Raw genomic sequence first — 27,203 nt, forward strand, 5'->3', positions numbered from 1 at the left:
AGACGTTTCTCAATTTTTTTTAAACCGTCAGAAAAATAAGTTTTCGGAAGGTCCTCAAAATAAGCATTTGTCCGATCGATGACTTCTTCATTTGAAAAAAAACGTTGTCCACTTAGCCATTTTTTTAAGTTTGGGAAAAGGAAAAAGTCACTGGGGGGGCTAAATCTGGCGAATACGGTGGGTGGTCGACCAATTCGAACTTCAATTCTTCAATTTTAGCCATTGATCGTAAACATGTGTGAACACGGGCATTGTCCTGATGAAAGAGGATTTTTTTCCTGTTTAAATGAGGCCGTTTTTCTTCAATTTCGTTTTTTAGCTGGTCCAATAAAAATGCATAATAATCCCCTGTTATTGTTTTTCCTTTTTCCAAATAGTCAACGAAAATAATTCCACGTGCATCCCAAAATACAGTAGCCATAACCTTACCAGCTGATTTTACGGTTTTCGCCTTCTTTGGACATGGTTCGCCTTTCGCAATCCACTGCTTTGACTGTTCTTTCGTCTCGGGAGTATAGTGGTGTATCCATGTTTCATCTACAGTCACAAAGCGACGAAAAAATTCATCCGAATTGCGTTGCATGAGCGACAACAGGGCTTTAGAGGCCACCACCCTATTGCGTTTATTGTCGACTGTGAGCAAACGCGGCACCCATCTTGCAGAAACTTTTTTCATGCCCAATTTGTCATGTAAAATAGAAATGATGCTACCTTTTGAGATCCCTGTAACCTCAATTATCTCACTCAACTTTAATCTTCGGTCACTTAACACCATATCGTGGATTTTATTGATCATTTCTGGTGTAGTCACCTCTACAGGACGTCCTGAGCGTGGTTCATCCTTTGTTGATGTACGACCACGTTTAAATTTATTTAACCAGTTATAAATAGTTGCAAGTATTGCAGCAGATATGCCGTGAACTAAATCCAACTCATTTTTTATTTCCTTTGCTGTTAACCCTTTTATATTAAAATGTTTAATAACAGCTCTAAACTCAATTTTCTCCATTTTTGTAAACAAGCAAATTTTTTTTTTAAATGTACGAAAATAAAAAACAACAACCCGACCAATCTGATTGAAAATTCGCAGCATACTGAATCGGTAGTGCCGCTGCATGAAAACAAACCGCTTACAGTACTAGTCGCGCCACCTGTCGGCTTTTCTAAGGACTTATTGACCCACCCTCGTATATTTAATTATGAAGGAAAGATCGTGAATTTTCAATTGACGAAAGACTAAAAAAATCAATAAAATATAATCGACAACAAAATATTTGGTCATACATAACTTGAAAACACCTCACCCACTAAAACTATACCCACTGAAAAAATGCTCGACGGGATTTGAACCCCTATAACCACTGGTATCGCGCCAACTGTGCATTAACCTTATATCACCATAACAAATATAACACTTATTTTTATACCTATCTAAATATCTTCAGAAAACTGTCGAGCGATACGGTTCGTAAACTTTTCCATTTCAAGTGCTGAATTTACTCACTTCATGACTTCGAAACTTACCAACTTTTGGCAGTAACCCCACAAAATTAAGGTTCCAATGTACCTACTTAATTTTGAACACCTCAGAAATATACCAATTCGATTTTTTTATAATTTAAAGGTTCGAATCCCGAATGATAATTAATCGCACAAGCAAAATTTTCGAAATTGGGTCCGAAAACCTTGCAACGCCTCGGTCCTTCACTGACTTAGACCTATCACTGCATAAGCAAAGAAGATACTAATATGATAATTTTATTGCTATAACAGGTCGTAATTATAATTATTGGATAATTGATATTGTTTGTATGACAATTAATATTGAAATAAAATAGCAATAAGTATTGTATTATTGTAATTAATTATTGGTTTTGTAAATTATTATTATCTTATGAGTGCATACATAATTGAAATAATATGTACATCAGCGATTTCCAAACTGGGAGGCGCGGAGTATTGCGAAGGGAGGCGCGAAAAGTTTCACACAATTAATGTAGCTACAGGTTTGCAGTTTGCAAATGATTATTTTATAAAACGGCCGCTAGATATAAACTACATAAAACAGTCATATAAAAGGTTGTTTGCAAACCTGTCTGAAAATATGGAGACAAATTTTATAATACCTCACTTCTATAGTATATTGTGAAGCGTGCTGGCTATCTCGTGAAAAAATGAAATAAAAGGGTCAAATCATAATGGTGAAATTTGAGCCAAATTTGTTGAGGAACGATAATTTTGTTGTTAAACTTGTCTATTTGGTTGAAATTAAAAAAAAAATGAGTGAATAAATCAATGCAACGACCACTAATGCATTCAATGATTTAGAAAGACAAAGTGAAGGCATTCATAAAATATTAGAGCCTAGGAAATCAAAATTACAAAAAAATAAGTTCGTCATGTTTCCACTTTTAAATGATTTGTGCGCCAGATACATTGAACCAAACAAAAATCTATTTACTGAGTTCTTGGTTAGTTTGCTAATGCAATTTTCACGTTATTTTATTAATAGCAAAAAAGTCGGCTGCGGCGCTGCTTTGTTTCGGGGCTGTTATATATTTTTAATATGTAGTTATGCGTTGCAATTTGATGTGATACCTATATGATGATTGATATAGGTACTTAAATGATAATTTTTGATACATGATTATTGTGTCTGTATTATTTAATGAAATAAAGAGGCGCCAAGATTAGATTTTTTTAAAAGAGAGGCGTAGTAACATAAAGTTTGGAAACCACTGATGCACATAATTTACAAGTTTTAAAACTCACTCAATGATCGTGTTAAAATTATTTACAATAACCGTGCTGTGTGATATTTATAATATGTAGGTATATAATATTATTACAGCGACTCAAATAAAATAGTACGAAACCTAAATCCATCGATAATAATCTACTATTTAAAAAATATTTTTAAATTGTTATACAATGATAAAAGTATGGTACTCAAAGAAAAAGAAGAAGTAGATAGGTACTTTAACTGTCAGGATTCAATAGTGTCAATTGTCAATGTCAAAAGTTCGTGACAAACGTACGGTGACCACGGCATGTTTTTGATAAAAAATAAAGGACACAATGGGAAAAAAACAAATTATTGTATTTATTTACTTATTATTTTTAAAGCCATTTACCCATAAGCCTTACGCGTTGGCTTATAATGTCGTAGGTCCCAGGTTCTAATAATGAGTTTCGCAAATACACATATTGTTTTTCAAGTAGCTAACATTCATTTCTCGTAAAAGCAAAAATCTGTTAATACAAATCTCCACCAGTGGAGGCCCATATTCTTAGGATCTGACATGGTTTAAAAAAACATATACGAGTTCAAGCAAAAGTTATAACACTATAAAATCATCATCATTAGATGAGGGTCGATCCACTGATAGATGAAGGCTTCCACTCTTAACGGTCCCTGGTTCTTCGCTGCCACATACGACCACCGAATTTTATGAGTTCGTCCATCCAGCGGATTTTAGGGCGTCCCTTTGGTTGTTTTGCCCCCCATGGGTACCACTGTATGACGGCATTTGTCTAGCGGTTGTCAACTCACCGAGCGAAATGCCCAGCCCATTACAATCTCACCTGCATTGTGACCTCTATCAAATCTCGTGCTCTTATCTGTCCCCTTATCCATTGGTTTCTTTTGTGGTTTTCTCGCGTTCTACCGAACACGCACCTTTCTATGGACATTTGGCGCTACTCGTAATTTTTGGATACTTTTTTTAAAATTAGGGTTACCTGTTAAACATGCACACTTTACACTAAAGACACATTGGGAGGTTATTTTTCGAGATATACTATTTAGTCGCCCAAATGCGCCACATGTCAGTTCGGTTCTGCGAGCAATCTCATAAATTAATATTATAAAATACTGACATAAAATCAAATGCGATATCTGATCGTATACAAGTAGAACGTATAAGTACCTAAAAACTTTTAAAATGAAACAAACTGAAGACAATCCATTTAAAAATAATATTACGTGGAATAACAACAATTACTAGTGAAAACAGTTTCTTTTTTCAATTAACAAAATACACATACACATACACATACAAATACACATACACATACACATACAAATACACATACACATACAAAATACACATACACATACTGATGATTTCGATGATTCATTTAGAAATACGTAAAACGTTACTATATCAATGTGATGTTTGTCAGTGACGTCCCGTAGGGGTAGGCAGACTAAGCGTCGCTTGGGGACGGCAGTTACACGAAGGGCGGCAAATCGAGGAATAGCTACCGAAACTTAGTAATAACGAAAATATCTTTCCATTAAAAAATTTAGCTCACTGGTTTTGTCGGATTCGCGATATCTAGTTTACTTCCGTTGCCATTCGACGTCCTCGGTGACCAGAAACGACACGTGCCGATTTTCGAATAAGTATTCTGATATTTTGTTGGTAATGTATCCAATTAACACATTTCTTAGATATTGGACTAGTTAAAGGATGATAAAAATAATATGTAAAAATAAGGCGGCATTTTGGCGCTGCCTAGGGGCGGCATTTTATCTAGGGATGTCACTGATGTTTTTCCATATCCAAGTATAACGTTTAATCAACTTAAAGTAACAACAGCTGTAGGAATCGATTTAAATACGAAAAATATAATATAAATAAGTCCGTTTTCGTCGAAAAGGCAATGCCCTTGACAAAATTAACGAGTGTTTTCTAAATAAAGGATGAATGGTCACCTTATATTTATTATCATAATAATATTATAGGTGATATGGAATTGGTTTGTAAACCAATACAATCATACTCGTATTCGTAATTGCATTGCATTATTTGTAACTTGTAAGACTTTTCATTTCTTTGGACCATATCATACTTAGCGCATGTATTCAGAATAGGTGAATCTCGAATCTCGAAAAATGTTTTTTTTCGGAAATTTCGAGAATTTTTATTTCTCGAGAAAACATCAATGAGAATCTCTAAAACTCTAGGAATTGCTACAATGGATGTAAAAATGTAAAAAAATAATAAAAAGGAGAATTTGAAACAGAAAAAGAAAGCCGCTGACATAGAAACTGTTGAACAGGAGCTTTTTGAGAATTCTAGAGAATTCCCGAGAAATAAAAACCACTCTAAATTAAAAGATTGTCCTTTATAAAAAAGAATAAATGGTCACCATAGAATATATATCTATATTAGTCTATGGACGGTCTTTCTGTAAACAGTAGGTATCTAATATTATTTATTGTATTGTTATCAAATAATATTGTTATAATCGTTTATATGTGATAATATATGTTAGACTTCGGACTGTGTGTACTCCGGTAGCGTTGAGCTAGTTTACCCCCATTTTAATCAGTCGTTTCTCAAGACGCCATTGGGTATATTAAACTCTCGATAATATTATTTTTTCGAAAGGTCGAGAGCATTCAATCGTTCATTGTGTCATTACTTTCCATAAAATTGTCCGCTCTGTTTGTTGTGTGTGCGCGCAGTTAAAATATTAAAATGAGTGACATGGAGTTTATACTCGAAGGGTTGCCGGAAAGAAAAGGAAATTTGGATATTTCTTTCAGCGAGCAACTTTTTCGCAACTTGAAATTGGGCGGGAATAATATCATACAGGTATGTATCTAATTTGAATTAGGAAGCTTTATGAATTGAAAGTGTGGTAAAATATTGTACTGCATATTGTGATATTTTAATGTTTACGCCTACTGCGTGTTATCAACGAATGTTATCTTAGAAGTAACCTTTTTTTTTGCAATACAGTCGAACTCGGTTATTATGATCTCGGATGTAATGAGGAAACATTCGTTGACATTTTGGTTTATGATTTTCTCCATACATTTATTCACTGTTATAACGAGTAACTTATCGGATATACCGAGCTAAAATACTGTAAATGTGTCGATCGTTTATAAACATGTCGACCCTAAAAGCAATAAAATCCGATCGGACAGGATGCCGCCGGGGTCGGATTACGTTTATGACACTAGTTATGTGTCCAAGTACCTACCTAATTGGTGTTTTCGTCGACAATAATGAAAAAGTATCCACGCATATGGTTTGTGAAGTCCGTAGGTACCTACCAGCGTTCATTACAATAAATAATTTCTTTTGTAGTTTATGAATGCCATGCTTGTTTCGGGGATTTTTACGATGGTTTTCAGATTTTTATTTTCGACTTTTTGTGTTATGTGACCGCTCATTTAAAAATACCTATTCTCTGATTTAACGAGTAACGCTTATAACGAGCAAATTCAGTCGGTCCCATCTTCCTCGTAATAACCAAGTTCGACTGTATTTCGTCTCTGTTCTGGCAGAACACACTAACTGGAGAATACTAGTTTTGAGTAATTTGACTTTGAAGTTGTTAAAATGTTTGAAATGGTCTATCACTCTATCATGTGAGTTTATTAAGTAAGCGTAAAAAGGATGACTTTAAAATAAAGACTGTTTATTTATTAAGAAGGTTTCCAGACGGTAAAGTTTGATATAAGGAACGTTTTGGTATAACTAACTCAATATGTTATTTTTTCGAATTAGTGTCTTCTGCCAGAACAGTGACGATTTATTAATTTATCAGTCGGTGACGTGCACTATTTTGTATGATATTCAGTAGAAATTAACATAAATATAGGAAATAGGTAGTTACCTATATTTATGGATAATGAAAATACTTACTATTCATCATTTAAACCAGTGCTTCTAATCCATTTCGCGCCACAGCACACGGTAGGTACACTGAAGAATACTTACATCTACCTACCACTACTGACTCATAAATTATATTTTAGTTACGTTATAATTTAAAGACGCTCATTCAATATTGGTGTATTTTAAGGTTGCAACACACACTATTGCACGTCTATAATGAGTGATTCATTTTCGTAGGACATTCAAAATCCTGCTTCAAAATGTAGTGGGGTATAGCCTATCTGAAGTTTATTCGAATTAGAAGTATTCTGTCTTGTGATAGGTACCTATGCTGTGTTGCAGGATATAGTTCTACGAAAGAGATACATTTATATTATTATTGAGTACCTACGCTGACATTTTATTACCTAGCACAATTAACACTTCTTTTAATTTATATTTATAGGCTCATAGTAAAAATATAAAGAGAGTGTGCATTATTCAGCTCTACGAAGCCGTGTTTTTTGCGTATAATGCACAGTAGAACCTTAATTTTATTATTATTAACTTAAGGCTATACCTCAGTTGAGGCACGGTCTAAAAAGATCGTGGCTAGGCGATGCGCGGATTGTGGGTCGCGGGTGCCAAACGAAATATTATTTGTCATATAAATCCAACATGCGTCCATTTAATGTTCTGTTTATTGTTCTATTAGTAACAATAATAATATATTCATTGACATGTTTTCTTTTTAAAGTAAATGGGTAACGTTTTTAGTCATCTTTACACGATTTAAGAATTGATACCCCCGTCGCCATCACGAAACAAATTGACGTGTTCCCAGCTCAACGTTCTCTCTCCGAATTGCAGCGAGTCCAAAATTTCGTCGCGTCTATAGTTGAAAATTATGTGCCGTTTCACTGATGTATCGCCTTAACTATAAAACGTTATATCATCATGTTACTTCTCAGTTCGGCTACCAAGCTTAAACACAAGATAGTTAACCATGTTATGTTCTACTAAATTAACTAAAAATAATTACCACTAAACTTATATTTAACAAAAAAAATATTAAATTTAAGCAATACCTGTTCGCAATTTTTGAATGAATGGAGTCATCCAAACCAATATTTACCGGCGACGTGTACAAAAAATATTTAATTCAGCCGTAGAAATTTTATCTTACTCTAACGAATATTGCGGAGAATATAAGCGTGCTGAATGCTTTCTCACTCGCATTCATGGTTCGTTTTTGTTCAGGCCTTGTTTTTAGGCTATTCTCACTGTTAATGGAGGACGCCAGGAACATGAAATTCTTGACCCTCTCAAAAGCGTTGTTGTGCGTCATGAAAACACATAGAAAAAAGTTATTTTTAATTTATCTATTAAAATGTATCTATAATATAAAACAATGGTGTCAATTGGCGCCAAGAGCTACTTTGAACGTCAAAAACCTCGTAAATTCCTTTATTCCAGATCTTTACAAAATAATATACTTAAATATAAAAAATAAATGTTAAAATGGTTAAATTTAGTGAGAGAATTGAGCAAAAATATTACTAGTAATGATTAATGAATAAGAGGGAATTTTAATTTATTCTTTTTTCATCATACAGTGGAAAATTTTACAAACCTCCCATAGAAATGGTTTCATTGCGTATAGGGACTTGGTTTGTTAATTGTTCTATTTATTTTTGAATTTCGGACTTCTATTTAAAACGTAAATTCGACGGTTTTTACCGCTCCAGAATAAATAGTTGTTTTGGATTTATGAGAGATGGGAGATCGAAATATCACAAACGGTACAAAAATGGGATCTATCACTTTGACCATGCATCATCACTGGTTTATATTACTAATTGTATTAATTTAGTAGACGTTTACTTAATTTAATAGAGAAAGGTCTTGAAGGACTGCGACTTTTTTGGTGATTCTGACTGATATGGTCAAAAAATAATTAATGTAAAGAGGTTAATATTTATCTGGTTCGGCTTGTTTTGCAGTGACGTAGAGATACGAAATATTGTTATCAACGTGTTTACATATTCCAATTCAATGTTTTGCGAAAACATAAATGTATACTAGAGGTAAACTACGGTAAATCCAAAATGACAAATTTACAGGAGAGACGATTTTGTGATTTTTGGAACTTTCAACCTGTGGCATTCGTGAATGGAAAAGATAAAATTTATCTATTTATCAAAACCTTTTTGTTTGTTTACCGCTGTAGTTCGATTATAAGTTTCATCAAAAGAATTGTATGTTTTCTTACTGTTTTTTACCTCTAATAGTTATGGAGTTACAATGACATTTTTAATTTTTAACTTTTATAATAAGAGTAATATGAGTTACAGCTGTTTACCATGTATGCAGGTATATGTACTGTATTGGTAATAAAGTAACAATATAACAATAACTCCATTTCACGATTTTTGGAGTTACAATAGTTTACCTCTGGTATACAGATAATATAAGCTCTGTCAATAAAATTTGTCATAATAATGCTTAGATAAATCATATTAATAATCTTCTACCACCCATCAAACATAACATAAATTATTTAGATACATTGTTTTTCTCGCCAACATTGTGACATCGTCAAACTAATGTTGAGTCACTCATTACGATTGAAAAATACAGTAATTTAATGAGTTTGTCAAAAGAATATGAGTATACAAAAGTGGTAGGCAACCTTGTACAAACACTAAATTATCAAAAAAATATTTTTTAAGTATTGGACACTCCGCGTGGCACTTAAATCCAGGGACGTCTCCAGGCAAAATGCCGCCCTTAAGCAGCGCCAAAATGCCGCCCCATTTTTTATACAGTATTTTTTATCATCCTTTCATGACTGCAACATCTAAGAAATGTGTTGTATGGATACATTTAATCACTAAATCTAATTTAAATGCCATATTTCAATAGACAATATTGCGTGTCCACGGTTTTAGATACATTTAAATAATTATAAACATACATCTTACAACTTTCAAAACTCGCGAATGACTGGCAAAAATATTTAGATAAATTAATTTGGTCAGTACCAACCTATATTTCAAATAAAATTCGCAAATATGCACGTGGCATTCATAGTCATCAAGGATATGACGGCCAAGTACAACATAAGTAAACTAGACATCGCGAACCCAACAAAAAAAATTCGGTCTGTTAAACCTTTTATGTTAATTAATACATTTTGTTTCCAATCAGTAACTCAATCAAAGACGCTGAAGACGCACATGCGCGTAATGACCAAGCGGCTGATCGATGTAATTAACGTACATTTTAAAGGTGCTAATTAAAATCTCATTATATAGTCAGCAGCGAATGAGTTAATGGAAAGGTATTTCCGTTATTACTAAGTTTAGATACCTATTTCTATATACACCTAATGATTCTTCTCGATTTGCCGCCCTTCGAGTAACTGCCGCCCCCAAGCGACGCTCAATCTACCTGCCCCCACAGAACGTCACTGCTTAAATCAAACTAGTAAAACTATCATCGTCATCATCATCCGGGGTCGATACACCACTGGATGACCGCCTCTCCTAGCACTTTTCACTCTTCTCGGTTAATAGTTCTTCCCTGCCGCGAATATTCACCTAATTTTATGAGTTCGTATATTTAGCAGGTTTGGGAAAATTCAGGAAATTAGTGTGTATGTGAATTTAAAGACTTTTTTGTGTACTTACATGAACACCGGAAACTTTAAAGGCTGTAAGTGCCAGAAATTATGAAAACGGTTTTATTTAGGAAATGGATAGCATGTGCCAAGGCCAATGTCCTACAGAAGGATACAAGTGCCACTGATACCCGGAAATAATTCTTAAAAATTCCAGATGGCGTTGGTTGTAAGAATTGTATGGTTGATGTATGAATTGCATGTTTGAGTGTATTATTAAATTCCCTCTACCTTCTTTTTTTGAAAATGGCACTTACACCATTTTAAGTTTCCGGTATTCACATATATTTTGTCTATGTAAGATAGCCAAAAATAAATAATACAATAGGTAAGTAGGTGGGTAGGTACCTAACAAATTTAGAAGACAATTGATGTAAACTAAAAATAAAAGGGGATGACATTCCATATCTGCATAAGGGCGGCACTTTGCTTACCTAGGGACGTCACTGGTCATTATGCTGAAATACTTGAATCTGGCAAAGGCAAGCCGAGACTAAGATGTACCTACATTATGTCACAAACCGGAGTATGGTGATTGTGAAGCCGTGGTTCTTTTAACGAGAAGTATTTTATGTACCTATTATTAACAGTGGGGTGGCGAGTCCAATACACAAAAAGTTGAGATGGAAAGACATTTATTAAAAAAAGACAATTACAGCGAAGTATCTAGATTGGGTAATTAGAAATGTTTAAACTATTTTATTGAAATAAGTGTGTGATGAACCGGAACGGCGCTCCGGTCCATTTCGATCCATTTCGAGCTCTGGCTTACATACATTTCATATACAACTATAATAAAAATATATTACATAAAATATATTATATAAAAGAAAACTTACCCTACCACTTCTTTCAGTCTCGTAAATTATATTTTGAATTCTAATGGATTCAAGCTCTGTACTATTCCATTTAAGTCGTTTTTTTGCGACCCGGGTTCCTCATCCATAATCATGGTCAATTGTATTGACACAAAATTTATATATGTTTGTATGAGAGTCTATGGATGAGGATTTAGGTATGTATAATATATATATATATATATATTAGGTGAGTTATATATTATATTATATTAAGCGAGTTTATATGTATAATTTTGTTTTTGTTAAAAAATAATGTTATAAAAGCAGGTACCTTGTAAGAGTATTATTAAAGACTAATATCTCATTAGTTAACTCGAATAATTATTTTTCTTAGAATTGACGATTTACACCTCTTGAGTGTAGTATTTTTATTGTTATAAAGAATTTTAACCTATTATTAGGTTTGACGATTTATTATAATAATATGCTCTCCAGTGTATTGTTATTAATAAGATAGGGTTTTTACTAATTAGGTTTTTTACTGACACTTCAGCTATTCATAATTTGTTTATTGTATTTTTTGTTGTAATTTCTGACTAAATAGGTTGGTAATGGAGTTTTTACCTACTTTATTGTATTGATTTTCTATATAAGGTAGAGTTAAGGTTGTTCGTTGTCAGTGTGTGTTTGCCTTTGGTGAGTGTACACGACGCCTGAAGATGCCGAAAGGCGAAACCCGGATCGCAAAAACGACTTAAATGAAATAGTACAGAGCTCTAATCCATTAGAATTTAAATTCAAATTCCATCAAGTACCTTTGGTCGAAAGTATTAATATTATTAATAATATTTTGCGTCATAATTTGGAAAAACTTTCAGAAGATTTGTTATATGAGAAACAATAATTGGAAAAAAGGTGGACCGAGTGGGACTCTTCGTTTCAGTATGAGTGCTCTAGCCTATAAGCTATCGATCCGTCTATGACTCATGCGAATTATTTCTAATAACCAAGTCATTTATCTTATGTACCCATTGAAAAGTCGATCGGCTTTTTATACTTTACTAATTACATAGTAGTAAGTAGAGACAAATATCTTTAAAAAATCAAAATACCTTCTCAAAAAAGGAGCTAACCTCAGTTTACAATTATAAGTTATTACCTGTATAATAAAAATATATTATATGTTCTAGATTGACAATGCCACTGGAAATAAGGTTAGCTACTGGGATATTCTTCGCAAGAGCGTAAACCTAGCAGAGGCCCTGAGGAGACTTGGGGTAAAGAAAGGCGATGTGATCGGCATGTCCAGCGAAAACAGATTTGAGTTCACCGTCTCCGTTGTTGCTGTGCTACTCATTGGAGCTGTTAATGCACCCATCAATGTCCTGTACACCAAAAGTAATTATACAATTTGTTACCTTTTATTAAGGCTAGGTAGCGCCACTGTACTGCTAATAGGGACATCTATTGACAGATTTACAAACCATGCAATTAAATATATTATACTTTTTGAATTTTTCTTCTGTCGTCATAATACAGAAGCACGGATATATAAGTAAAATGATTTTGATAAGCATTTCAATAGTTAATTTCGCCGTAACTAGATAGGGCGGTCGTAGCTTAATTGGTAAAGCACATTGACGCAAATCCAGCGTCGGGTGTCATATTTTTTTTCGTTTTTTTTTCTCGTAAGTAATATTATATCCGACGTGTTTTCAAATTATGTATGTCCAATATAAAGAATGTTACATTACTTATATATAATTAAAAATGTACATTAACTACTTAGACATGTAAATTATTTTTTTTTTTTTTTATTTATCGCTTTTGACTAAAATTAGTAGATATTATTATTATACTAATCTATAAATGTTGTATTTTTAGATCAGACTGACCTGTGTGTACGTACCTTCTGATAATAGTAAATAAAACATCATCTCTTTTTATGAAGTTGACATTATTTATAACAATATTATAGTAAACGTCGATTGTTCAATATAGCAGCGATTCAGCTTATAGAGGCCTTCGATTGATCCAGGCTAATGATGATTACGATGAATTGCTATTAAATTACATTATTAAAAATTAAATATATTTTCGGAAAATATTTGAAGATTATTTGTCACTAATTATGCGAGGATAGTTTTATTTTGTTACAACGTTTTTCTTAGCTCGTATTCTTATTTATCCGGTGGTTCTTTGTCCGGTACAAATCTTGCAATCGATTTTTAACTAACTTCCCGACTAGCTAGACATTTTAAACTTTTAGAATATTATATTATATATATGTACATATATATATATAGAACACGATACCAATGCATTTTTTAAATACTTTTAGCCATCTTTAAGCAGAATTGAATTCATTTTCAGTTAATTCTGTTTTGTATGACAAGTTATTTCGAAACCATTATTGGTTGCTAGGGGTCCCAGCAACTATATTATTAATATATACGTGCGTTACTATGGAAATCAATAGATCAATCAGTACAAATTCTTTTGATCGTTTAAGCTAGTGAAGTCAAGTTTATATGGTTCAACAGAATTTAAAAACGGTGTATATAAAAAGTTCTTTTTATCTTGTAATTATTTGCATTAAAATTTAATACCTAAAGGTACATTTAATTTTTTCGACTGTTTTATTTTTGCAGTAAAAATTAATACATTATGTACCTACATTAAATTTTTTCGACGAAGCATCCAGAACTATTTCTGGTAGAAGAAGTTTTAATTTAGCTTCCATTCTGTGATAGGGTCGCATGCATGAAGTGAAAAAAGATAATTTATTTTAAAATCATGTACCTATCACCATAAAAGCCAGAAAAGGTAGTCTCACAAATGTAATAACTATAATATAAGTAACTCTCCTTACTACCGTATCATTGCTAAATTTACGATTTTATTTTCTGATAAACATACAACAAACAAAGCTAAATAGTATGTACTAACAAACTAACAAAATACCTACGCAATATATAATATATTATTTAACTATTGATCAGAAATAATATTAGGTACAAATATAATTTTATTATATTTTATCAATTTACTGTATCTAGAACAGTGGTTCTCAGGTGAAGTTTAACTGTGACCGCACTATTAATTGACATTGACAGTTCTATGGAAACGTCTGGTGGCCGCACCAAATTTCACTTTTGTTGTGATTGAAAAAAATAAAACTAATTTTTAAAACTAAATTTTATTTACTAAAAACATTATCAATTATTTATTCAAAGACAAGTCCATTTATTAAAAGATATTTAAAAATTTTAGTGTACATCTATTTATTTAAAAATAATGCAAATGGAAATTCCTCAACACTTCTTTTTCCTATGCGAGCCGCATGGCTGCTTCTAACTTTACATCAGCTGTCAACTGGCTTCGATATTTGTGTTTTATGAAGTGCATTACACTGAATGATCTCTAGCAGTATACAGTAGTAGGAAAAATCGACAATATTAATAAAGCATTTGTTGCCAGTTCTTTGAATTGACATGATTTTTGGTCAATGTATAACTTCGACAAAAAATTTTCAACCGTGGTATTATTAAAATGGTTTTTAAACACTTGGACATGAGTCATTTCCAATAACGCATATTTACCGTTAGCCCAGTCAATTAAATTAAATACTGAACATGATGTTGGTGGCCGCACATGAGAACCACTGATATAGAATCTAGATCCTGGCATCTCTAATACGTATTCGATATTTGAAAATGCTGAAAATGTAGTTATCTATTGTTTTGTTTTTGTTGAAACAATTGAACTAAAATATCTAACATTATTATAATTTGACAGTTAATTAGTAGTACAGTGTAAATCAGATGATATTTTCGTAGTAATTAGTGAGAAAATATACATCTTTATAGTAAAATAATAATGGCGTTGTGTGATATATCGATTAGGTATTTTTAGAAAGTATCAAACGTTGTTAGGTACAATTAATTTATATCAGATTGACGGGAAAGTATAAAGAAGTATAGTGGCGGATAGAAAACACGATTTGAAAAAGATATACTTAGAAGGTATCGACAATTAATTTGTTACAGATTGACGGAAATGTATAATGAAGTATAGTTTCGGATAGGAAACACAATTTTGAAAATTATGTATCTCTGACAATTTCTATAAGAATATGCTCGATTTAAGAAGAGATTTTGGTGAAGCTATGAGACTCTACAAAGACTCCACCAGGCTGGTGCAGAAGCTCACAGATAAAGAATCACTGAATGCAATCAATATTCCACACGTTAACCAGCACCACCTTGTCACAGTAGCAAATGGTGGAGGTAGGCTGTTAACATCCGCCATAAATAGTGCACACGAAACTTTGATGAAACTATGATTAGATTTTGAAGGTTAAGCATTCCTATTTTTAATTCCATAACCAGCTTACGAGTAATTTGTTTTCAAATTATATCGCTTGTACATGTGCATGAATTTACTTGCACCAATAGTGTGTATTTTAAACTATCGCGATAATAACTGTTTACACGTAAAAGTCCAAACTGTGTCTCCAATTTCATTCTTCAAGCGTGGGCGAGACGCGATGTGGTCATTGTATGGTGCTATTTGACAGATTCAGACAGGTTCGTAGAATTGGTAAACGTCACATTGTTCTGTGCGTTGTTGTTCTTATTTCTTCCAGCAGGTCCGCCACTATCGTTCTATTACGCATGCGTATCCGCCATGCATTGCGTGAAAATTCAGAAGCGTCTGAACATTTTTACGTGGTTACACTGCATAACGTGGTTACACTGCATTCTCTTGTATTGGCCGTGAATTAAAATTTATATGCGCCTGTCAATTACCTACGTGGTCGCAGCCATGACCTATTCTGGGTCAGAATTTTTTCCTCAAGTCAAGCTTATCAGGCACTATTAGTGGGGGGTGCAAGACTAGTCAATGCGCTCTTTAAAGACATATACATTGTATTTTGTTTTTAAAACTATATTTTCCTGTATAAAATTGTTTATGTTTTTTATTTTTCGTGAGAGTAATATTTGTTTGTTATAATATAAATCTCATGTTGTGAACGTCCTGAATTTTTATCCGTCATGTCCACAATGTTTTGTTTTCTTAAATAAATAAATACGTAGGTACTGTCAGCAGTAAATCCATGCAAATGTAAACGGGGTATTAGCCATGAGGAACTTCACATGAACTTGTAATATCACCTGAGGCCTGCCACAGGAGTAAAAGAAAATATGGAGAATCAATGTGCTTTAAACTAATGCGCAGTGGGGTCTTTGCACAGTTGGAGGATAGTTTGATAATGAGTATGATGAGGGACCAAAAGAAGACCAAACATATAATTTTCAAGACATATGGGAAATTGAGTATTTCGTTGTGATAGTAAAAGACAGGAGATGATTAATTTGTAACTCCTTTGTGTCCTCAGTCAAATATAATACTTACGTTTGTTCAAGTTGAAGAAGAAGTTGAAGAAGTTCACACCCGTTAAAGAAGAATAATTAATCTTTCTTTCAGACGAAATATTACATGCCATGAAAATATCGAAGCCAAAGATGATGTTCTGTTCGCCATTGACCGTTCGCAATATCAGGAACGCCATCAGAGGCATGAAGTCCGCCCCAAAAATCATCGAATTTGGTGACAAAAAGACAGACCCTGCCTTTCTGTCATATGAAGACTTAATAAATGAGCACACCGATGTACAAACATTTAAACTAGCAGAAGTGGACTTCAAGAAGCATCCAGCTGCTATCCTGTGCTCATCCGGGACAACCGGTCTAGCCAAAGGAGTCGTTGTATCGCATTACAATTTAAGTATATGCACAAATCATTTACGGTAAGTTCATTTGAGACAATTTTTTTAAAGATAATTAATCATCTATCTACTGGAATGGGTTTTAAAATAGTCCTTATTTAGACCAAGCGAGCGAATGTTCGTTTTCCCCCAACTCTAGCAAAATTCTATCGACATAAACCTTACATAAACGCTTTTTGACGAGGAGTGGGGGAAGAATGAACATTCGCTTGCTTGATCTAAATATTCTAAATGCACCTTAAGTTTTTGAATCTTCTTATTTATATTAGATAAAGCCTAAATTCAGAATGTAGGAATATATTTAGGAAAATAGGAATATGTTACTATATTACTATTACTTTTAGTTCTCTATTTTATTTTTCATTTCAAATAATTTGGCTAAAATAATTATTATAAATTAGCACCCAAGATTCAATCCAAATAACCAGAAAAATAAAACCGCCTTCAGTAGGTAGGTATATTGTTATTTTATAATATCTCCTGTAAAGTTGTTATTTTGTCACTTACGAGGTGTCGTTTCTTAATCCTCGATATACCTGGTGATTTTATTACTTTACATTGCCTATATCAGGCATTACTTACGTTAATTTTTAAATTAACCATGTGGAAAACCGTATGACCACATTGTATCACCTGATACATATTGTATTACTTATAGCGTGAGAGAAAGAGAAGATATTTTGAATACCTATGCTTTGACCCGAGGGGTAATTTCCCTTTACCACTGTGCAGCAGTGCCTTTGCACAGTAAGAAAATAGTTTGACAATGAATGCAATGAGTGCCCATAAGATAGAGTATTTCTTTGTGATGGTGAAAGAGAAAGTGTTGTTGATTTATAACACCTCAGTGTCGTTTACCAAGTTAAAGAATGGCAATGGAAGAGTGTGTGAAGAGGGGAAGAGGTTGATCACTGCTAGTTTTGATCACAGCCAACTTGAACTTCAACATGCCTGGCATAAGTGGAACTTGAAAGAGTCCTCATTTTGTGATTCTGGTGGGATTTAGACCACAGAGTATTTCGTGGTGTCCTGCAATATGTATGCCTTACCCGTAAGACTTTCCTCCATACGTCAGGCCGAACCGAAGACTGTTTCGTAGATTGATGCATCGCCTTTTCCACCGAATTTTACTAATAGGTCGATGACATTGAGCTACTTTACAAGCTGCTTGTAGGCGAATTTACAATCTGATTATAAACTCGCGCAGTGTCATCATCGAACAAGCTAACAAGCAGATTGTAAACAATCTACCGAGAAAAGTTGAAAGCCGGTTTACTTTACACGCTACACGCTGGCGTATGGGCCGATATGCGTCTGCGGAGTAGAGCGATAGTGGCGACCTCCCGGTAAAAAAACGAACTACTCAATACGTCTTGTCAAAAGTAGTACCAACAATGACGGTTTCAACTCGCTAGCTTGTTGGCTTCTGAACGAGTGGAAAGTTTTGTGTCATCATCACAATCGCACTAGCTAACTCGCCCGCTTTTAAACTCGCCAACATGCAGCTTGTAAAGTACCTAGCTCAATGTCATCGACGCATAATGGCATTCAATGTTGATTGTATTACATTGTATAATTTTAGTAACCATTGTCTTGGCTTTCTGTCTCCCAATTGATGTAATTGAATAAAGTTTTATTAATTCAAAACTGAACTCATAATGTTGTGCTGATTAAAATTATTATGTAGTAAATAATGGGTGTATATGGATTTTTAAAACAGCATGCCCACGAGTAGGCGTTACGGCACGCCACTGATATCTATATCACTATTATTTGATAATCCCTATTATGTATATAATGTCATTATTATTCCCTGAGAAATAAATGACATAAGATAAAAGGTACAGGGTTCGAACCCAGAAATGTTCATGGGGTATTATCATGTCATATAAAACAACAATGTTCACGCTTACATAGTACAAGTTAATTTTCTTGAGTCATATCAAATGTAAAGACATATCGTTGTTTGATATATGTATAAAATTTTATTACCATTTCTTCAAATGAATGTGAAAACGAATCTAATTATTACCCCAATAAGAGCTTCGTTGAAGACCAAAACAGTTTCGGCACTTTTGTTCATCAAACTCGTTGGACTACCTTTGACACTTTTCGATGATTCAAAATACGTTGATCGGTGGTTACTCAGTGGACGACATTCACTAACACTAAGAAAAATAATTGAGACGATTTGCCAGACGAGAATTTTACTGAACTTTGGAAATTACCGTGGCCCAAAGGGGAGGGCCGACTGGGCTCTAGCCTGAGGGATCGACCAGATAATTGAGATAAACGCACACCACAAATTTGCTCTAATGTATAGTAACAGTATGCCCACGAGTAAACGTTATGCATAATACTGCTATATATCATTATTTTACAAGGTCCCTATTCAACTAATGTCATTATTATTGTTTGAGAAATAAATGACATTTAAGTATTAAATAAAAGGCACAGGGCTTAGGTCCAATTCCGGAAATATTCATGGGGTATTATTATGTCATATAAAATAACTATATTTTGCTATCTTGTTTTTTCCAGACATCTGATGGACAGCATTGGAGAAGAAAGCAGCTGTCTCTTGACCTTATTACCATGGTTCCACGCCTACGGCTTTGTCACTCACCTCTCCTGTATCAACCTTCAGCTTAGATCTGTCATCCAAGTCAAATTTGAAGAACGATCCTTCCTTAGTGCTATTCAGAATCATAAGGTAAAGAATTCTCATTATTATCTATTTACTCTTATTCTCTGTATAGAGTGGGTAAGCATTTTATTAATAGAACTTCAGTTCAAAATTTGATCTGAAGTTCTGAAATGAACTGGCCTTGATCAGTGGCAAGGATCATTCTTTGAATTAGAGGTGCACTAAATAACCCGCAGCAATTGACAAAAAGATTTTATTCAAAGTTGTCAATGAATAATCTGATTTGCTTTATCACTAGAGTAAAATACTCGTATAATATCAGTAAGACGGTTTCTAGTTTAAATAAACAAATTATATGGAAGCACTGCATGATAAAATGAGTGATAACACCACCATTGCACTCTAGACCTCATGGGACTCAAAAGTCAACTGTATTATGTAATGTAAAAAATGTAAATGTTAACTGTTTATGTAGGTAGGTATCTAAATATTTTTCATTCAATGGGTTACGTTATAAGAAATATGATAACGCTAATAGATATTCTTTTTAAATGTTTTAGTGCATAATTTTTTTTATACTGAAATAATTATATATTAACAATTGGCGTCAATGTGGCACTGCTTTTCCTAGGTATTTTTTTTTAGTTTCATGAAATCTAATAAATTTATCCCCATATTTAGAAAGACAATTATCATTTAAAATATTTCAAGAACGACATATATATCAAAAAATATTGAAATTAAACAATTTATAATAAATCTGGCTGTTTATCCATTCCCCCCCCCCCTTTTAAATGTGTCTTCAATGGGTTAAAATGACAGGAGTAATGAATAATTAGTATAATGTAGAGCGATACCTCGAAGTTAAACGATAGGCAGGTTCAACGAAAATCGCCAAAGTCAAATTTGCGTAAGTCAGGGTAGCGTATGTCGGGGTATTACTGTATTGCAAAAAAATATACCCATCCATAGAAATATGGTACACGACATTTTATTTTTCTCATGGCCTGGACCAATGACATTAATATGGACGAAGCATCTAGAAAATAAAATGACACTCACTTTGTGTCGGGTCTGCCGGATGGCGAAATTCATATTTTAATATCGGTATCCTACGCTCAAATGAACATTCTGCTTGCAAGCGGTCTGGCGACACCACTGGGTCTGCTCATACAAAATTTCTGACTGTCAGGTTTCGACTCCACCGTTATTATTGTGTTACAAAATGCCAATGTGCCTAGTTAAAAATTGTAAAAAAATCTACTAAACACTCCAAGAAAGATGGGATATCACTTTGCATGTGTTAGTATTATTTATTATTTATAAAATGCCATTTTAAGATATTGATGAATGTTTATTCAATGCAATTGAATGACAGGAACCATTGGACAGTCAGTCGCCTGTGATTCGCTGGGCTCACTTGCGTCTAATCTCCGAGAAGTCGTAAGTAACCGAGAATCTGTTTCTAACGCAATGAGTCATGACAGTAATACGCCATTACAATAAAGGTTATATTACCATAAATTCTCGAAGCTTGTATCGCATAATGGAAACGGATACGTCAATGGTCACGTGACATCTACCTATACATCTGTGAATGACTTTCATGCACAATTTCTCGTGCGCGCCGGGTATGAAGTGAGTCGTCCATTTAATATGTCATTGGCCTGGACTGATCCATGATTTTAGCTTAGGCGTATAAGTTAATAAACTATTTTTCATGTACATATTCCCAGACACTGCAATAAGCCTCCATCAATTTTATAGCTATTGCCATTTCAATCACAACATAAATAATAAAATATAGTATAAGCTGCAATGAAATGAATATTTATTATGAATATTTATCAATGTCATGCAATTGTATGATAATTTCTTTAATAAATTTGTAAGGAGTGTAAATGCACTTGTATCTGTGTAATACAGTCGGGTTTTGAAATCAATATAAATGACAACAAAGTTGAGGTTGAAGGTTAAAAAGTACAAACTATTCCACAGATAACATAATAGGTATTATGAATGATTAAACGTCACTATAATCAAAACCATCACTTATTGTTCGAATACTTTTCTCACCAATGATAACAACAAACACTCTTCATGAGGCGTCTATTTAACATCGATAATTCCACATTTCAAAATTTGTGTATCTTCTCTATCTACTTTATTGTGTATCAAATATACTTAACTTATCAGTTTTAATATAAAAAAAAATTCTGTCATATTTTATTTTCAAATTAAAAAATATATCTAGATAATTTTATTAAAATTGGACATTATTTTCATTTAAATGTATCATTTTAAATAATCGGCTTCTAATAATTTTTAAACATTTTCTTCATAAAATTTTATCAGGTTTTAACCGGTTCTGTGCCTTCAGTGAGTTATCTCGCTCTGAGGCCGTGATCGACAGGCCGTACATGCAAATTTCGAGGAGTTATCTCGTCCGACTTTAAGCGCAAATAACTAGCCACTGTCGATTGATTTGCATAATCTAAAAAATTAAACAAACGGTGACATCTGTTTGAATAATTATGAAATACTAAGCCGGTATTATCGGTATTACAACGATTGTAGTAAGACCTTCGCTCTACATTCGACGTGTATCGTTAAAAATCTGCGGCCTGTCACATGCCAATTGCCAACTAACATTTATAAAATCAACTCTGGACAGGTGTCGGTGACATTCGTCGTGCCTCCGTTGATGGTATTCCTCGCAAAACACCCATTGGTCAGCAAATTTGACCTGACGAGCCTCAAAGAGATCTGGTGCGGGGCTGCCCCCCTCTCGAAAGAGATGCAAGTTGCCGTGGCGGAGAGAATAGGCGTCTCCAATATTAAGCAGGGATACGGTTTGACTGAGACTACTCTTGCGGTCCTTCATAATGGAAACGGAAGTATAAAATATGGATCTTGTGGACAAGTCGTTCCGGGAACCAAAGCCAAAGTAAGAACACATTTATTTTTATCAATGATATTGATGATATGAAAGATTTCTTTTAAAAATACAGTTTCCAAATATATGGTGTATAGATGGAAAAAAGTTACTTAAACCAATAATTTAATTTGTGACAAGTTATTTTGCATTAAAGATTGATTTGTGGTAAACGCCATGCTGTTATTTCTCACAATATACCTAACTTGTCAAAATTACAAACATTTTCACATTTTAAACACAATGTTAGATTCACTCCATCAGCTAATTCTATAAATTATTAAATGTATAGAATTTGTTAGGAATGGTTGAGCAGTGTGATGTATATTGATGGCTACTTTTCTACGGACATCCAGTGGTGTGATTCCAGCCAGATTGTACACTTTTGCGACAGATATAGGCTTCAAGCATCACGTTAGTATGTAGCAGGCATCATTCAGACATGTATCCTACAGCGCTCGAAATGGAAAATTTTACGAACCGGAGCGCTCGATAAGTTTACGAAATATTACATTCCAATTTAATCTAATCATCCAATTTAATGTGTATTTTATAAACATATTAGACTTTTGTTATAATATGGCATATCTACGAGTAGCTCAGACGGTGAAATATTTTATTCCACGAGACGGTGCGATACTTTTGGGGATTCTATGAACCGGAACGGCGCTCCGGTCCATTTCGAGCCCTGTGTATCCACCTTTCTCGCATGGTGTGAACGGACCCATACAGGAAATGCATATTCAAAAGCTGAAAAGACAATTTACAGAGCACTCGTTTTAAAAGCATGGGGTCTGGCATTCCGACTACTCTCCAATAACTATTTTAAAATGTTATTCCTGGTGGCGACTGCCATTTTCGTTTTTTCACAGTGGGTCTTGAAAGTTAGGAGTTTGTTATATAAAATACAAAACAAATCGTACGTGAAAAACCAATGGTCACCGTGATGCGCGCTAATCTACCTTCACGTGAAATCTTGTAACTGTTGTTTACACGTTGTTCCAGGTTATTGACGTAAAAAGCGGCAAATCTCTGGGACCTTACAAAGAGGGTGAGCTCTGCTTCAAAGGCCCCTTGATGATGCAAGGATATATTGGTGATGCTGAATCGACAAATCAAATATTTGACTCCGAAGGATGGCTCCACAGCGGCGACATTGGCTATTACGATGATGATAAATTCTTTTACATCATTGACAGATTGAAAGAACTTATTAAATACAATGGATTTCAGGTATAACTATAAAGTTACATCTCTGATTCAGTGGCAGCCAAGGGATTTTTTAATAAACTGCATTTTTTGAAGGTGCACTGAATATAACATATGGAAAAAGGAACTATTTGTATTGTTACTGATTGAATTTTTTTTAATTGTCTTATTGACATTTGGAATTTTCTGTATATTATAATATACCTGCTGAAGGACCCAGCTTTTTACGAGGTTGCTTCCTATTATCTTACTTAACAAAACAATAATAATCACATTTTTTAATATCAAGATACCTGTATGTTGGCATACAATATGTCAAAAGGAAAATAATTCTGATAGCAGTAAAAGAACACCAAATTAAAATCATATCCAAAATATACAAACTAAAATCTTATTGTAACTGTGCACGTGAATAAATTTACTGCCAGTAATAGCATAATATATATTAAACTATTAGAACATTAACCACTTTTTACACGCAAAAATGCTGATTGTCAGCGAGATACGTTTGTTGTTATTGTGTGCATGATTTGTGTGCTGCGCTCACAAAGTCCAATACGTAAGGCTTTGGCTTTTCATACAGAGGTTCCGAATATAATTCCTGGTGAGCCCTTTTTGTGATTTTCTCAAACCTGTATGTTTTTATGATTCTTTCACTACCACTACCACATACTATACAGTTTCATTCATTACCTACACTTACTATATTTGGATCCCTGTGGTAGTGGTAAAATATATGTGCAATTAACATACATTACAATACCTCTTTTCTTCGCAGATTCGGAAACTTCATGAATTGGAAAAGAATAATAATTTTTAATAATATTTTAAGGTGTTAAAATGCTTCCAGTTTTTGACAGATGCTGGTGAAAGTAGTAAAGTTTGCGTCTGTACAAATGAATCTGTATTGTTAAATAATTTTCAGCTAATTTAAGCATTAATCCATAAGTCAATTTTTCACCTTCATTTTCATATTATATTTAGTCTCCGTCTGATAGACAAGTTTTTCTTGAACGTGTTTGCAATAAACGCAATTTGGATAATCAATCTGTTTATTTTATTGACAGGTGCCACCTGCAGAACTAGAAGCTCTTATTCTTCAACACCCTGAAGTTAAAGACGTGGGAGTCATCGGTAAGCCTGATGAGACAGCTGGCGAATTACCTATGGCCTTTGTGGTTCGCGAAGTGGGTGCCAAAATAACTGAAGAAGACATCATCAGCTTTGTCGCGAGTCGAATCTCCACTCACAAGCAGTTGAGAGGCGGCGTCAACTTCCTGGAGGAGGTGCCCAAGAATCCGAGTGGGAAAATTCTCAGAAGAGAATTACGAGACCTTTTGAAGAAACTACCAAAATCAAAACTTTAATAAATATTAGTTAGAATAAAACCACAATAATTAAACTAAATAAGATTATTCCTTCACTATTCAAGTAATTGATAAAGGAGTTACTGCAATAATATTGTACCGTACAGACTGCACTCCATTTGATGATTCAAGGGAGTCCATGGGAGCCATTATGAATGTACTTAGTTTAAAAACAAAGTAGGTAATGTATTCTTATTTCACAATTGATTAATATTATGTACCTAGTTTGAAACTAATATAGTAAAAAATATATTTCATATAATTTATTTTACACATTTTATCACCACATCCATTTCTAACTTGCTGTTCTAACTAATTCATCTCATTTTATAGTCAATGACATTTATTTATTTCAAATAAAATGACATGATCAGCTTAAGTACCAGACTTCGCACGAGAGTACTTACTTACTTAACAAATCAATAATAAATACATTTTTCTAATAAATATCTGTATCTAGCAGTGGCAAAGGGTGGAGGTAGGCTGTTAAGATCTGACATAAATAGTGCACACTAAACTTTATCAGTCAAACGTATTTGTTTTCATTGTGCTAAGACTACAAATTGCCGAGTGTTAGTTACTTTTTAAAATTCAATCAAACCCTGCCTAATACAAGCCATTGTGGATAATAGAAAAAAAATATTCGTTTATCTATAAGATATCTAAAACTATGCTATTAAACCATACTTATTTTGGAGTCGGCAGGGGTTAATGAATTTAAAAAAAAACTAACCAACACCATCTATGTACAGACCTACAAACTTATCTGGAGAATGGCCAAAAATGGAACTACGAACTACCATAGGACGCCATATTGAAAAACGTCATTCGAATGTCAGATTTTGCCAGTTACGAGTCGTAATTGGGTAGTTTTCGACAGTGGCTCTCCCATCTCATTCTTCAGATAAGTTTGTAGGTATGTATTCTTAATTCAATGAAGACTTTTCGTATGCACTGTTTATGTCGAATCTTAACAGCGTACTTCCACCCCTCGCAATTGGCTTCTAGGCACACAACATGTCAATATCATGTAAATAATTCTGACAGTGAAGTAAAACAAAAGATATTAAACTCGAATCCAAAATATGCCAGCGTTATCTGTCGTGAAAATTGAATATATTGGAATTGGCAGGAGACGTAATTTGAACAAACAAACTTTGTATTTTCTATAATAGATATCAATCGGGGCCATGTAGGAAAGGAAATCAAACAAACGTATTTTGACTTTTATATTGTGTTGTAATAAAGACAGCTGATAAACTGAAGGCATCTCTCGAAAGGGGTCTATAAATAATGTGCAGCAACAAAAATTTAACAGGAGACGGGACATACAATTAAATAAATAAACATTTGCTTTACTTAAAAATCTTACAATAAATCACTGCGTTTTCCTCTCTCCTGTAAAATTTTAGTTCTTGCATATAAACCTCTTTTTGAGGGATGCTTTCAATAATTAGTAAATATTCATTTTTTCTTTTATTATAAATGGAAAAATTAAAAAGTGGTCACGATCCTCATCCATGAGTGTACGACCAAGAAGAAGAACTAAAAATACAATTTGTAGACGATGGTAGTCAATTTTTTAAAATTCTATTAAGCCCTGCATAAACCAAACTATAATGTTAATAAAAATGTTAGAAGTACGATAAAAAAATTGCGTTTTATTAAAATAAATTTCCACTATGAATTGACAGTTAATAATGCAATAAAACAAACTATGATAGTTTAGGTATGCTATGGGCGATAAGACAAAAATAGTGCCACTGTTAACTGCCCTTTCCAATTAAGAAGGCAGTAACTCGCAAAATTTGTGAAATTGAGTTATGAATACCATCCGTTAGGTGATTTTGAAAGCTATATATTCTGTTCACTTTAAAATCAGAATTATCACTAAAATACCGTTAAAATCCTTAGTGAAAAAAATGGACATCTGCTAAAATAATACAAATTTCTTAGCTAAAAGCCAGTAATTGCACCTATTTATTGCAGTTACTACTTGTTTATTATAACTTTATTTGTATTTTAACATCCTACTAATAAAAATTATCACCGTTTTTTATTAATCCACAGTACTAAAGTTGGAAAAAAACCACATTATGTCATTTATCTCGAAAGTGTGTGAGTCAGTTACTGCCTTCTTCTTTAGAAGGGC

At 33.5% G+C, this 27,203-nt stretch overlaps 1 protein-coding gene across 1 annotated transcript; it reads left to right on the forward strand.

The window, feature by feature from the left end:
• The first annotated feature begins 5,431 nt into the window (after positions 1 to 5,431).
• LOC147071487 (luciferin 4-monooxygenase-like) lies at positions 5,432 to 26,698 on the forward strand. Its single transcript, XM_085947871.1, has 7 exons — positions 5,432 to 5,606; positions 12,293 to 12,500; positions 16,593 to 16,914; positions 19,435 to 19,606; positions 22,215 to 22,487; positions 23,481 to 23,708; positions 24,752 to 26,698. The coding sequence occupies exons 1-7, from the start codon at positions 5,490 to 5,492 to the stop codon at positions 25,049 to 25,051; spliced, it is 1,620 nt and encodes a 539-aa protein (XP_085803997.1). The 5' UTR covers positions 5,432 to 5,489; the 3' UTR covers positions 25,052 to 26,698.
• The last annotated feature ends 505 nt before the right edge of the window (positions 26,699 to 27,203 follow it).

Source organism: Rhyacophila brunnea, unplaced genomic scaffold (assembly GCF_057557595.1).
Source record: "Rhyacophila brunnea isolate RB1 unplaced genomic scaffold, BYU_Rbru_1.0 scaffold_20, whole genome shotgun sequence".
In the NCBI taxonomy this organism is placed as follows: Eukaryota; Metazoa; Arthropoda; class Insecta; order Trichoptera; family Rhyacophilidae; genus Rhyacophila; species Rhyacophila brunnea.

Bases quoted from the DNA above. Each gene is read 5' to 3' on its own strand.
- LOC147071487 (XM_085947871.1), top strand. From the start codon at position 5,490: ATGAGTGACATGGAGTTTATACTCGAAGGGTTGCCGGAAAGAAAAGGA. The intron at 12,501-16,592 runs GTAATTATACAA...TCTTTCTTTCAG, and splicing joins CAATGTCCTGTACACCAAAA to ACGAAATATTACATGCCATG. The intron at 16,915-19,434 runs GTAAGTTCATTT...TGTTTTTTCCAG, and splicing joins ATATGCACAAATCATTTACG to ACATCTGATGGACAGCATTG.